The sequence below is a fragment of the Balaenoptera acutorostrata genome, chromosome 3 (genome assembly GCF_949987535.1).
Source record: "Balaenoptera acutorostrata chromosome 3, mBalAcu1.1, whole genome shotgun sequence".
NCBI classification, from domain to species: domain Eukaryota; kingdom Metazoa; phylum Chordata; class Mammalia; order Artiodactyla; family Balaenopteridae; genus Balaenoptera; species Balaenoptera acutorostrata.
Window position 1 is genome coordinate 19,181,775 of NC_080066.1, and position 14,286 is coordinate 19,196,060.

General features: G+C 41.3%; 1 protein-coding gene across 1 annotated transcript in view; it reads left to right on the plus strand.

Annotated features, from left to right (window-relative positions):
- The window catches only part of APBB1IP (amyloid beta precursor protein binding family B member 1 interacting protein), a 102,243-nt gene that overhangs the window by 75,331 nt on the left and 12,626 nt on the right, over window positions 1-14,286 (plus strand). The window contains exons 10-13 of the mRNA XM_057542962.1: window positions 866-1,009; window positions 5,104-5,214; window positions 12,779-12,877; window positions 13,821-13,935. Coding sequence (XP_057398945.1) covers window positions 866-1,009; window positions 5,104-5,214; window positions 12,779-12,877; window positions 13,821-13,935 — 469 coding nt within the window. The remainder of the gene's footprint in view (window positions 1-865; window positions 1,010-5,103; window positions 5,215-12,778; window positions 12,878-13,820; window positions 13,936-14,286) is intronic.

Below are 14,286 nucleotides of genomic sequence, written 5' to 3' on the forward strand. Positions count from 1 at the left end.
AACAGATTTGTGGTTGCCAGAGGCGGGGGTAGGGATGCATGAAATGGCTAAAGGGGGTCAAGAGGTACAAACTTCCAGTTATAAAATAAGTAAGTCCTGGGGATGTAATGTACGGCATGGTGACTATAGCTAACAATACTGTATTGTATATTTGAAAGTTGCTAAAAGAGTAGATCTTAAAAGTTCTCATCATAAGAAAAAAAAAATGTGTAACTGCGTGAGGTGATAGATGTTAACTACACTTATGATGGTGATCATTTTGCAATATATACATACATCAGATCATTAGGTTGTATACCGAAAACTAATACATATTCTATATCAATTGTACATCAGTGTAAAAGAAAAGAAAATTATGCCAAAAATAAAATATTAATGTACAAATATTTTATGTATAGAATTGTATATTTTAATTTTTCTACTTACTAGCAGTGAAATAGTAATTTTTTCACTTACAGGTACAGGAATAAGTTTTCTATTTATCAACTTATAGTAACAGAAATAGACTTTATGTAATGCTTGCTTTTATAATATACCAAGATTGTACTCACAACCTTCCTTATGAAGTTGGGGCTATCGTCACTCTGTTTTTGCAAGTAAAGGCACCGAGGTTGAGCCACTTGCTCAGGGTCACAGAGCTAAGTGGTCAAGAAACCTGGAAGTCTAACTCAGGAGCTGAGACTCAACCACCATGTTCTTCCTATCTTTTGGCAAATGGTATGCAGTGTCAATATATGCATTCAATCAAAGCTGTCGACAAAACGATTTTTAGCTTGAAGGCTAGTTGGCCACAGTTTGTTTAAATGTGAACAAAATGTGTGTTTTATCTTTCATGGGTTTTATATCGTTGGAATCTCAATTTCAGGAGAGTTTCTGTGGAACATCCATCATTGTGCCAGAACTAGAGGGAGCTCTTTATTTGAAAGAAGATGGGAAGAAATCCTGGAAAAGGCGCTATTTTCTTTTACGAGCTTCTGGAATTTATTATGTCCCCAAAGGAAAGACTAAGGTCAGGAAAAAAAAAATATGCTTTTGCAAAAAGGTATTTCATGAAAGTGAAAGTAAAGAAATCCTCAGGTGGTAATTTAAATACATTCTACTTTGCTGTGAGATTCATGTTACTACAATGTTTATACAGATACATATCCTATTAGGACAGAATTACAGAAATCCTGAATCTTTCCACTGCTCTCTCTTGAAGGTGAAGAGCTTTATCTACTTTAAAGTCAGGTTTCAGAAATTATGACTGAAGCCCTTTTCTAGAAATTAATTTGTTTCTTTACATATCAATCTTTGAGGACATTTTCTTCCCCCTTTTTACTCTATTGTTCTGTAGTCATTACAGTAAAACTTCTTTTATCTGGAATCATAGTGATACTAGAAGTCTTGATAGATTTTAATTTAGATTTTAGCTTTTAAAACTTGAATATTTAAATTGTTCTCTGAAGTGTATTATATGCATTTCCCTGCCTAATTTAGCAGAGTATCTTAGATATCATTTCACTTCTACTTGGTGATTTAGGATTATTGCCTCAAATCTACAAGCACATAGTAAATTTGTCTCCTTTGAAATGTAATTTTAACTCTCATTCTAACTCTTAGCTTTTTCTGAGACCTTTCTTAGAGGATGGCCATTTCCATCTTTTGCTCACCTTTGCAAAATTGTAGGCTGTCTCTCTTTCTATATCTGGAGTAAGCCAAAGCATCTTGCCTTCACTGCCGAATCCAGCGCACCCCTCAATGGCATATTTTCAAATTGCAGGCTGCTTCTAATAAGGCTTGACCCACATCCCTTGCAGGTGAAGTCATAGTGACTATCCAGGGCTACTCCCGCTAGTTAGAAGACTGTTATCTCTGTGGAATTCAGGAGAGCATTATGGGAAATTCTTGGTCCAGAGCAGCTACCACTCCTGTTTCGTCTCAGTCTTAGAATTCATACTTTTCCCATCTGTGCTATCTTCATTCCAGTCCCAAACGTGGGGGGCATAACAGTTGACCCACAAATTATTTGTTTTATTTTAGAGATGTTATGTCTTTGGCATTTACATATAAGTGAGACATATAAGCCTATCAAAAACAACACACTTAGGGACAAAAATTAGAAGCATTCACATTGGAGTTGGACAGGCATCCTTTCTATCTCTGCTCCCATTAACACTGATGGAGGAACTAGCCAGGAAGTCAGGAAAAAGAATAACAAGTATAATTACTGGAAAAGAAGAGTCAAAACTCTCTTTATTCACAGTCGACCTGATTGTCTACCAGACAATATAAGACACTCAACTGAAAAACTTAAGAGTTTGGTCCCAATGGACCAAATAAACTTACCAAATAAGAAATTGTTTTCCTTTATATAAACAATATGCAAATTAAATATGCTGCAAAAGATTCCATGCATTGCAAGAACAAAACAATTAAAAATACCTGATAATAAACTTAACAAGAAAGGTTCAAGATCTTATATGGCATAAAATAGAAAATTTAATAAAGGAAATGAGTTAGAACTGAATAAACAGAAATGTACCATGTTGCTAGATGAAAAGATATTAATTCTCCCCCCAATTTTTCTATATATTCAATTCCAAGAAAAAAATTTCAATAGTATTCTTTTTACTTGAAGTTCGAAAACTGATTCTAAAATTCATCAGAAAGAGATGCAGTTCCAAATTAGACACACACACAAATTATAAAGAACATTATGGAAGAACCCCTCCTCCCAAATGTCAAAACATTAGACAAAAACAGTACAGGAAGAGAAAACAGATCAACAGAGAGCCATCTAATATAAGAGAAATTCAAGCGAGCATTTTATAGCAGTGGGGAAAGAATGTGATACTCAACAAATAGCATTGAAATAATTATATGTCCATTTGGAAAAATATAGTTTCCTACCTCATGCCGTGTTCCAAATTAAATCCTACGTTGATTAAATGTATTTGGACAAAATTACAAAATATTAGGAGAAAATATATGGTCACTATTCTCATAATTTTGCAGTGGGGAAGCCTTCTTAAACGAGAATAAAAACTCAAAATTATAACAAAGAAAATTGGCAGATTTGACTATATAAAGTTGTGTTTAACTCCTTATGGCCAGAGATACCAAACAAGAAGTTAAAGACTAGCTCTAGAGTCAGAGAGTACATTTGCAGAGTGTATAACCTAGTATGAATATCCATAAAACATAAAGACTTCAGGGCTTCCCTGGTGGCGCAGTGGTTGAGAATCTGCCTGCCAATGCAGGGGACACGGGTTCAAGCCCTGGTCTGGGAAGATCCCACATGCCGCGGAGCGACTAGGCCCGTGAGCCACAATTGCTGAGCCTGCGCGTCTGGAGCCTGTGCTCCGCAATAAGAGAGGCCGTGATAGTGAGAGGCCCGCGCACCGTGATGAAGAGTGGTCCCCACTTGCCGCAACTAGAGAAAGCCCTCGCACAGAAACGAAGACCCAACACAGCCATAAATAAATAAATAAATAAATAAAATTTAAAAAAAAAAGACTTCAACAACTCATTAAGAAAACGATAAACATACTCATAGAAAAACAGCAATGCTTATTAAGTGAGAATTCAAAGAAACAGAAATATCAGTAGCCACTGAATAATTAAAAAGTTGCTCTAATTAGTAATCGGGATTATTAGTAATTGGGAAAATGTAAATAAGTGAAATTTTTCCTCCTGTGAGATTGATAACACTAACAATATTGATGATATGCAAATTTCATCAGGAGTGGGTAAGAAAAATGGGCACTCTTATGTACAGAAATTTGGAATGTAAGCTGGTACAGCCAAATTGGGGGACAGTTTAGCAAAATCTATGCAAATATAATAGGGACTACCCCTTCAAAGGACAGCTCCATGTTTGGCAATCTACCCCACAGAAACATTTGCTCATATGCACAATATATTTTGTAATAGCAAAATATCAAAGTAACCTCTAGTCATCTATAGTAGGATGGTGGAATAAATAGCTACATCTATACAGTGTAATGTTATGCAGCTATACAAAGAATGTGATATATCCTTTCATATGTCCTAACATAGAAAGACCCCAAGATATAATGTTAAGAAAAAGAACAAAGTCATGGAAAAATATTGAGAGTAAAATCTCATTTATATTTTAAAAATTATATATATGTATGTGGGTATGTCTACACATACATAGGTATATAAATGTATCCCCCAAAACATTTGGAAGAATGTCTTCTCTGGAGAAGAGAATGAAATTAGAAAAAAAAAGAGTGATGAAGGAAGATTTTTGTTTTACTATATATAAAGTAACTTATTTTAAAAATTATGAATATGTTTTATTTTTCTAATTAAAAAAACTAAAACTTTGAAAATCCAGAAGAAAATATCTTACAAGAAAAAAGTATACTACCATATATAAAGGAATAATTGTGCATTGAGATGTAGCAATTCTACCCTTTATTTTTTTATTCATTAACTCAGTAAAGAATTATAGAACGTGAGGGGGGAAAAAGTAACAGAACAAATTTGTAACTGAAGTGTAACCAAATATGTAGATTAGAGGTTGATGTCTTCTCAATGCATATTATATGTGGAGGAGAGGGTTCTGTTTCCACAGCAACACCACCAGCCCTAAAGAGAAAGCACGAAAGGGATCTTCTCTCCTCAGGAATAAGTGCATGAAGTGTGTGCGAATTTTCTGAGCATCAGATTTACCTCTCATTGTTCATCCTGAGGGGGACTTTTTTCTAAATGCTCAGTCATGAAATCCATCACTGACTTAGAATGGCAAAAGACAAAATGAAATGTTTGACGAGGTGCTCGGTCACCTTGTCTGAACCCCATCAGTAGTGATGCCAGTCATCTCTGGGAGTCCACGCGTAGGTGCTAGAACAGCAGTATAATCTCTTGCTCCACTTTTGGTCTGGGGCATGCTGTTTTGCCTGGATGTGCTCTTTCCTTCTTAAAATGTAGGCTTGGCTTTTAGAAAGCTATACGTGGTAGATGCTTATATAAATTACCTGAAATTCTGTATTTTCCTACTAAAATGTAATCCTTTGTTGTGCCATGAAGAACGACCTTAGAAAAATATTACTTGTCAGCTAGGTTGAGGTTTTTTTTTTCCTTCTCTTTCAGACATCTCGAGATCTGGCATGTTTTATACAGTTTGAAAATGTCAACATTTACTATGGGATTCAGTGTAAAATGAAATACAAAGCACCCACTGACTACTGCTTTGTTTTAAAGGTAGGTTTAAGAAGTCCTTACTTTAGATCTGTAAGCAATTTAAGGTAATGTTTCCTTTTAAGAAGAAAAATGTTAAATGTTATACAGTTAACTACAAGTATAACATAATAAGCTTTTTATTGTAAACCAAAATAGGAAAGGGGGAGACATTTCTACCAACTCAGATCATTTCTCCAAAGCCTGTTATCTGAGTCTAAAACTTTCAAGTCAGTCTGTCTGGATTTCTTCACCACTTTATGAAAAAGAGAACTCTACATTTTGAACAAATTTTAGTTACTATTTTATTTTATTTTATTTTTATTTTTATTTTTTAAAGCAGTGGTATTTTTTTTTTTTTAATGAGGATCTTGAATCAGATGCGTATGTTTGATTGATTGATTGATTGATTGATTTTGGCTGTGTTGGGTCTTCGTTTCTGTGCGAGGGCTTTCTCCAGTTGTGGCAAGCGGGGGCCACTCTTCATCGCGATGCGCGGGCCTCTCTCGTTGCAGAGCACAGGCTCCAGACGCGCAGGCTCAGCAGTTGTGGCTCATGGGCCCAGCCGCTCTGCGGCATGTGGGATCTTCCCAGGCCAGGGCTCGAACCCGTGTCCCCTGCATTAGCAGGCAGATTCTCAACCACTGCGCCACCAGGGAAGCCCTAGTTACTATTTTATTGACAAGACAATCAGTCTTTTAGTTCTGTATTTATCAGACTCTTATTCCATTGTAAGACATTTCTAGAAATTAGCAAGTTGACAAGATTTTCTAGAAAAATATAGAAAATACAAAAAATAGGAAAATATATCTTTTTCTAAAAATAGCCTTACTGGGTCTTGAAACTTTTTAAGGTGTGTATTATCAAAAGGCAATATGTATTATCAGGTGTCTGGTAAGGTTGACTTTAGCACCATATTTTGGAAGCTTGGGCAGAAGTAACTTTTATTTGCCAGCTGTAACGACTGACCCCTAGAAATGGACTCAGGGAATTTATGCAGCTGTTCTGGCTATGCCATTGTCTCCGACCTCACAGATTCCTTTCCCTTCACAGCCTCACACCAGAGAGCGGGGGTTAGCCCATTACACTTGGCCCCGGTGCAGTGCTGTGTACAGAATTTCTTTTTTTTCCTACAAATATACTTCATTTTTTATTATTTTTTTAATTGAAGTATAGTTGCTGTGCAATGGTATATGTTACAGGTGTACAATATAGCGATTCACAATTTTTAAAGGTTACACTCCATTTATAGTTATTATAAAATATTGGCTATATTCCCTGTGTTTATATCTTTGTAGCTTATTTTATACCTAATGGTTTGTACCTCTTAATCCCCAGCCCCAATATTGCCCCTCCCTGAAATCCCCAGAATTTCTCCTTTCTGAATCAGGGTTCCTCTGTTTCCTTCTGGGAAAGAAGTCTGTGGAGCAGGTGTTAGCGAGACCAGGTTCCTGGTGAGGGACCTTTGTAGGTCCGTCACCCACCCACCCCCAGGAAGACCCCATTACCATGTTTCTGGAAACGTCCGAAGCAGGACTCCGTGTGTGCATATGTGCTCCTGGCAAAGCTGTCACCTCTCCCGAGGAAGTGGGCCAGTCTATACTATAGGTTTACATCATTTTCACAAAATAAGGACAGTGCTTACATTTACATTGGTAGCAAACGTATTCTTTGTCAAGAACGCTGTCACTGGAGATGATCATGAACCCACTCCATCGTTTCAGAGGCGCCCACACTCGTGTGCCACTGTCACACACCTGTTACTCCAGGAGTCGGGTATCGCCTTGACCCAACCATTCCCAAAACCCCGATGGGGCTCAGGCAGCCTGGGCCTCCCCTGCTACTGCTCCCATTTGTCTTTTAAAAATGCAGCAGTTTGAAGGAAATGCCATTTCTTTTCCTTTCTTTTCTTTTCTTTTTAATTTTATTTATTTATTTATTTATTTATTTTTGGCTGTGTTGGGTCTTCGTTGCTGTGCGAGGGCTTTCTCTAGTTGCGGCAAGCGGGGGCCACTCTTCATCGCGATGCGCGGGCCTCTCACTATCGCGGCCTCTCTTGTTGCGGAGCACAGGCTCCAGACGCGCAGGCTCAGCAATTGTGGCTCACGGGCCCAGCTGCTCCGCGGCACGTGGGATCTTCCCAGACCAGGGCTCGACCCCGTGTCCCCTGCATTGGCAGGCAGACTCTCAACCACTGCGCCACCAGGGAAGCCCCCCTTTTCTTTTTTAATTAAACTTTATTTTGAGACTTGTACATCCATATGCAGTTGTAAGACATACTACAGAGAGGTCCCATGTGCCATTTACCCAGTTTCTTCCAATGGTAACATCTGGCAAAACCGTGGTACCATGTCATAACCAGGATATTGACATTGGTCCAGTGAAGATTCAGAGCATTCCCATCACCACAAGGCACCCTCCTTTATAACTACACCCACTTCCCTCCTATTCCCATCCCCTTCTTACCCCCTGGCCACCACTAAGCTATTCTTCATTTCTATCCCTTTGTCAGAAAATGACATTTCTTAATGAACAAAAAGCACACGAGAGATGTTTCATGTGTAATGCAATGATTTAAGCACTTTCCATATATTAACTCACTTAATCCCTTTATCAGCCTCAGGAGGTGAGAGCCACAATTCTCCCTAGTTTGTAGATGTGGAACCTGGGCACAGAGACTCCCGACCAGGAAGTGGCTGAGCCAGGATGAGAAGCCCGGGGGTGGCCCAGAGGCCATTCTCTCAGACACTGTTTGCTAGGACACAGAATCTCTTCTCTGCCTCCCCCCAGCCCAAGCCGCCCTTGAACTTTGTCTTCATTGTGTTTCTGTCTGCCCCCATGGCCCTTGTTTGCAATCCTGAGACCCTGAGAAATTACCAAAATGGAGGCCCTCCTTTGCACATGGGCGTGCAGTGCACCTCTGCAGCACTGCCCACATCTCTTAGGTAGGGAGAAGGTTTTGGAGAGAGGTTCTGAAATGCTCATCAATAAACTGGCTGAATCAGAGTCAGGGGTGGCTGGTTAGAAATACAGGTTCCAGGGCCCTGACCCACTGAATCAAACCATTTAAGGATGGGGCCCAGGAATCTTCGTTTTTCCTCAGCACAGTCAAGTTTTGCACTCAGAGGATCAGAATGTGTTCTAACTCTAAGCGTCAACGGTCAGGGCTTATCAGCTGGTGATGAAATCCACTTCAGAGCGGACAAATAGAATGAACGTTGTCAGAAGGGGGCAAGGGCCCAAACCCATGGCCAGGGTCCAGAGGCTGGAGGAGGGATTTCCAGCAAGAGAAAGAAGAGCTCTCAGACCTAGAGGTTCCCAGGCTGAGGATTTAGACCCCGTGAGCAGGGTGGGAATGCGGTTTCTGGTGCTGACTCACAAGCTTGGAACTAGGTCCCAGAATCATGGGCTGAACTATCTGATCTGGGACACAGGTCACCCTGGGCTGCACTGAGCGTGGCAACGCTGAGACCCAGGGCAGGGCCTCCCAGATGGGAGAGAGGGCTCAGAGGTGAATAAAAAGCAGGCCAGGCCTGATGATCCAGGAACAAACAAGAATCAGGACAAACAACCCAAGGGGAACACAGGTTTCCCCTTTCTCAGAATGATCAGTTCTGTTCTCAAGGCAGTTTCCTTACGGGCAATCACCCTGCTTATTTTGCTCTTAGGCATGCTTCTCAGTTCCTTCCCGAAATATTAGGAATTTCTATTCATTTGCTGAGTAAAAGTGTCTGTCGTCGTTTGGAGAACCTAATTTGTTTATGAACATTTTGGTCATTTATGTGCCTTTCTGTCCACTGTGAGGGAAAAAAATTCTTGATATGCAAATATTTCATGAGGGTGAGCAGATTTACAGAATTCAAAGAATGTGCACATACATTGCAAAAGGAGTTGGAGATTATGGCGAAGCATGTTAAGAGATCGTGTGATTCCACAGACATGCAAGGGCTGAGAAGTTCAGCCCGGGAGTTTCTTACTCAGGATGAACTCACGGATTATGACAGTCCGTGGTGGGGCGCTGTCGGGAAGATGAGAATTTGAGTCCTGGCCCTGTCACCTGGCACATTGTCATCGGGACTCTCTAAGCTTCATTGCCCTCTGCTACAAAGTGGAAATAAGAACACTTCCTGGGGACTTCCCTGGTGGTCCAGTGGTTAAGACTCCTTGCTTCCACTGCATGGGGCACAGGTTCGATCTCCCTGGTCGGGGAACTAAGATCCTACATGCCGCAGGGCACGGCCAAAAAGATAAAGAAACAAATTTTTATTTTAAAAAAGAACACTTCCTGTGCAGATTAAACAATATATGCCCATAAGACCATCAGTGCAATGTCGAGAGACACAGCCAGCAAGCAAGAACTGGAAGGCATTCTTACTGCACTCTAGAACCAATTAAATATTTCTATTGACCAGTGGTTCTCAAACTTCAGAGTGCATGGGACTCACCAGGAGAGCTGTTAAAACACAGGTGGCTGGGCCCCCAGAGTTTCTGATTCTGTGGGTCTGGGATCAGGCCTCGGAATTTGCACTTCCACCAAGTTCCCAGGTGATTTTGATGGCCCAGGGGCCACACTCTGAGAAGGCAGTAGAGACATCACCTGTCCTTTAAGAGGTTGAGCAATATGGTCAATAATACAGCAATAACTTTGTATGGTGACAGATGGTTACTAGACTTACCCTGGTGATCATTTCATAATGTAGGCAAGTGTCACATCACTAGGTAGTATACCTGAAACTAACATAATATTGTACATCAACTATATTTCAATTTTTAAAAATTAATAAGTAAATAAAAAAGTTTTTTAAGAGGCTGACCATATGCACAAAAAAGATATCAGAGGCTGTCCATACTCACAAGAAAGGACTTGGTACCCCAGAATCATTTCTGCCCTTGTGCTCTTTCTTTGATGCACACTCCCCTTTCCTGTTAAGTTGCTCCTTTGTGAATTTTTTCTCACTGCATTCTGAGGTGAGGTATGATGGGGCAGTGGAAGTGACCATCCTCCAGGAGGAATTATGTCTCTATTGAGCTCCGTTGAGAGGTGGTGAGGGGTCATGGAAAGAGTTCTGGAATTCTGCTCCATCACTCACCTATTCCCTGCCCTTACTCTGCTACATTTTCTTCACAGTCTGAAATTACATTACTTAGTGTTTTGTATTTTTATTGGCTTTCTCCCCTAGTAGAATATAAATGCCTAATCAAGTATGAGCTCACCTTAACCTGATGACATCTGCAACAGTCCTGTTTCCAAGTAAGGTCACATTCACACAGATACCTCAACAGAGGGTTAGTACTTCAACATGTCTTTGGAGGGGACACAATGAAACCCAAAATACCCACCTACTTTTCCAAGCTAGAAATAGAGAAATCGTCCTTGAAGTCCCTCCCCTCCCCTCTGCTGTCCAGTCCCTAAGTTCTGGTTTCTGTGAGAGACGGCTCTCATGCAGCCCTCTCTGTCTGTTCTTCCTCCTCACTCTACGGCCACAGCCACCACTGCTGCCTGGATTCCCTGCTGTTCCAAAGGTCTGATGGCCCCACTGCCTAGAGGACAACGTCCAGATGCTATTTTGACACAAGGCCCTTGACTCCACTTCCTCTCCAGCTTCTTTTCTGCCTCTTCTTTCCATGGCTCCCAGATCCTGGCCACACAGAATTTCTACACATTCCTCAAATGTTTTATAACATTCTGTCACTTTGTCCAAAGAGCCTTTCTCTGGTTTCCAACTTTAACTACGAACTTTACCATGTCATAGAGTGATCATACATTTGTTTACATATGTCTCCCCCAGTGACATCCCAGCCGCCACTTCCTAAGTACGGCGTGAGCCTTTCTTTCTCATCTCTGTCTACCTAGGGACTGGTATATTTCTGAGCACCCAGAGGTATCTGTTGAATGCACAGGCCCTTGGTTCTTGTTATGGTTCTCCCACTCCCTTTGACCTTGGATAAATGGCTTAACTTCTCTGGTCTCCCACTGGTAAGTTCAGAGGATCTGTAAGATCCCTTTGAACAACGATCTGCAGTGGCCCTGACCTTTGTGTGCTGCACGGCACGTCCTGCAGGAGCTTGTCTTTCTGTGGTCAGGCGCAACCGAACCAGTGGTGGAAGAGTCTAACCAGTGGCATGGAGCCAGCATTTTTCCTTAAACGTCTTGGCGAATATTTTTTCAGCTAAAAGCTCAAGGGAGTAAACCCCTTGGCAAGGTCCTAAGACACGACAGAAGAATGAGCACAGGAACTTGCTGGATGATGTCCTGGGAGCCTAGAAGGTTCCTGCCTTCACGAGGGAGCCAGAAAGGAGCCCACTAGGCAGCTCATCTTAGAATCATAAAATCTGAGGATCACGAGAGACCTTCAAGGTCATCTGATGCTTAATTCTTCTGTATACAGTCTTAGTACACATGTGACATAAGGAAGTTGGTGAGACGCACCCCACTAATGTTGGAGAGAATGAACCAAAGTCTATACTTTGACCTCCTGATCATAGGAGGAGCCATAGTTAGAACTCTAGGTCAAGAGTTCTTGCCTGTCTTTTGTGCTCAACAGCCACTATGCTTAAGGGAATGACTACATTTTAGTCTATTTGGATGAAGTACATACTTAAGAAATTGTTGATTGTGCTGTTTAAGTGGATCCCTCTACCCAGACAGTTGCTTTCATTGTAAGCACAATACAGTTTAAGTCTGCTCCTGGGAACCTGGCTTTCCCATGACATGACATGAACCAAAAAACAAACCAAAGCAATTTTAATATATCAAGTCAAAGGTAACAAGATCAACTTTTAAAATTCCTCCAGAAACAAAACAAAACAAAACAACAGCTGCTTTCTAAGAACTATAGGCATCAAATTGCTAGAGAGATCCATGTTTTGCCCCTCTTACAAGACAGAACAGGAATGCGGTTGGAAGTTAGGGAGCTGTTTCTGGTGCTGAAAGACAAGGATGTTCTGTATGACCAAGGACCCGTGACTCTCCTTCCCCTTCGTGCCTGTCCATCACTGTTCTGTTTGATCAGGAGCTCCTGGAAGGCCTGGATGACCCCTAGTGCAGCACCTAGCTCATTGCCACTTAAGATTAGACAGAAATATTCCTTCTCTGCGCCATCCATCTGGAGGCCAAAATGGCCCATTTGGGTAAGAGATGACAGAAGACAGGGTGAAACCCTGAATTCCTGATGGCAGAAATAACCCTAGGACTGATGGGGAGTCACAAAAGCATTAATTCCTTGACATAAGAATTACATCAGGTAAGTTCCTTTATCTGATAAATGGAGAAACGATTTGGATTTCTTGTAGGGCTAGAAACGTGATAAATGTGAAGGCTTTCAAGTGTTCAAAAAGCAGGAATGAAAATGATTATTGATAATATAGTAAAAAATGCTTGTGGTAAATCATGTCACTGCTTTCTTAAATTCTTTCCAAATTTAGCCTCTGTAAAAAATATACTCCTGTTCCTAATCCTAAAATTGCTACCGGTAATTTTGGCCACCATCTCAGGAAATCTCATACACTGTGAGAATTTTTAAAATGTTTTTGAAAGGTGCTAATAAGTGAAGAGCTTATAAACAGTCTTTGAAATGGCTTTTTCTAGCATCCCCAAATTCAGAAGGAGTCCCAGTATATCAAGTATCTCTGCTGTGATGACGCAAGAATGCTAAATCAGTGGGTTACGGGAATCAGGATCGCCAAGGTGAGAGAGCGTTTCGACTCACCCTATCTTTGCTAACCAGCCTCCTGACCTGGGTCCAGTCTTTGTGCTACTGAGAAACAGCTGATCCATTCTTTTTTTTTTTTTAAAGGATTTTCTTTTTTATTTATTTATTTATTTATTTGTTATTTTTGTCTGTATTGGGTCTTCGGTTCGTGCGAGGGCTTTCTCCAGTTGCGGCAAGCGGGGGCCACTCTTCATCGCGGTGCGGGGACCGCTCTTCATCGCGGTGCGCGGGCCTTTCTCTATCGCGGCCCCTCCCGTTGCGGGGCACAGGCTCCAGACGCGCAGGCTCAGCAATTGTGGCTCACGGGCCCAGCTGCTCCGTGGCATGTGGGATCTTCCCAGACCAGGGCTCGAACCCGTGTCCCCTGCATTAGCAGGCAGATTCTCAACCACTGCGCCACCAGGGAAGCCCAGCTGATCCATTCTTACTGAGTCAATGCCATTAATGGGTCAATGCCATAGATAATATCTTGTTTATTTGCCCATTGTTTTTCTTAAGTAAGTGAGAGTGGTCGATACATGGACCTCTCCCATGACCTGAGAGTCAGGGATTTACTTTCACATGAGACGTCTCAGATATTGATGTATGGAGAGCTTTGCAAGTGTCGTGTGTAATTAAGAAACACGAGATACAATCTGCAGTAGAATTACATAAAGATATATGTCATCACAGTGCGTGGCTAAAGCTCTCCTCTAATGGGGAGGTGAAAGTATTACCTGACTCTGCTAATCTGGAAAATTATTTAACATATGAAAACATGATTTGTGGATTTTTTAATTGAAATACGTCTACTAAAAAAAATCTCAGGAAAGGAATAAAAAGAGTAGTCATGAAGTCCTTTTTTCCCTGAATTTGCAGTTTGCAAATGAGTGCAGAATTTGGGATTACTCTGTTGCTTCTTTTGTGTTCTCTCCCTAGTATGGAAAGACGCTCTATGATAACTATCAGCGGGCCATGGCCAGGGCAGGGCTTGCCTCTCGGTGGACAAACCTGGGCACTGTCAACGCAGCCCCACCAGCCCCGCCTTCTACAGGTACCTTGCAGAGGGGAGAGTCTGACACCTGTTCAAAGCTCAGAGGTTGTGTTCAAACTTATCTAATGTATTTCATAGAAACAGAACTTTGTAGACACTGTACAGAATACATTCCCTCCTGATGGTCAAATTTAAGATCCCGCCCCCGCCTCACACACACACTTGTATCTATTTCTTTATAAGTGACTTTTAGCAAAGCTCCGACCCTTTTTTCATGATATGCTTGTGGACAAGATGGTGATCACCCACTTAGGGTGAGCTTGTAGGGAGCTGTGTCTCATCACAGTATAGATGTGATGTTTGTTCGAGGCTCCATTAGTGCCCAGCAGGCTGCTCACACCAACAGTGAGA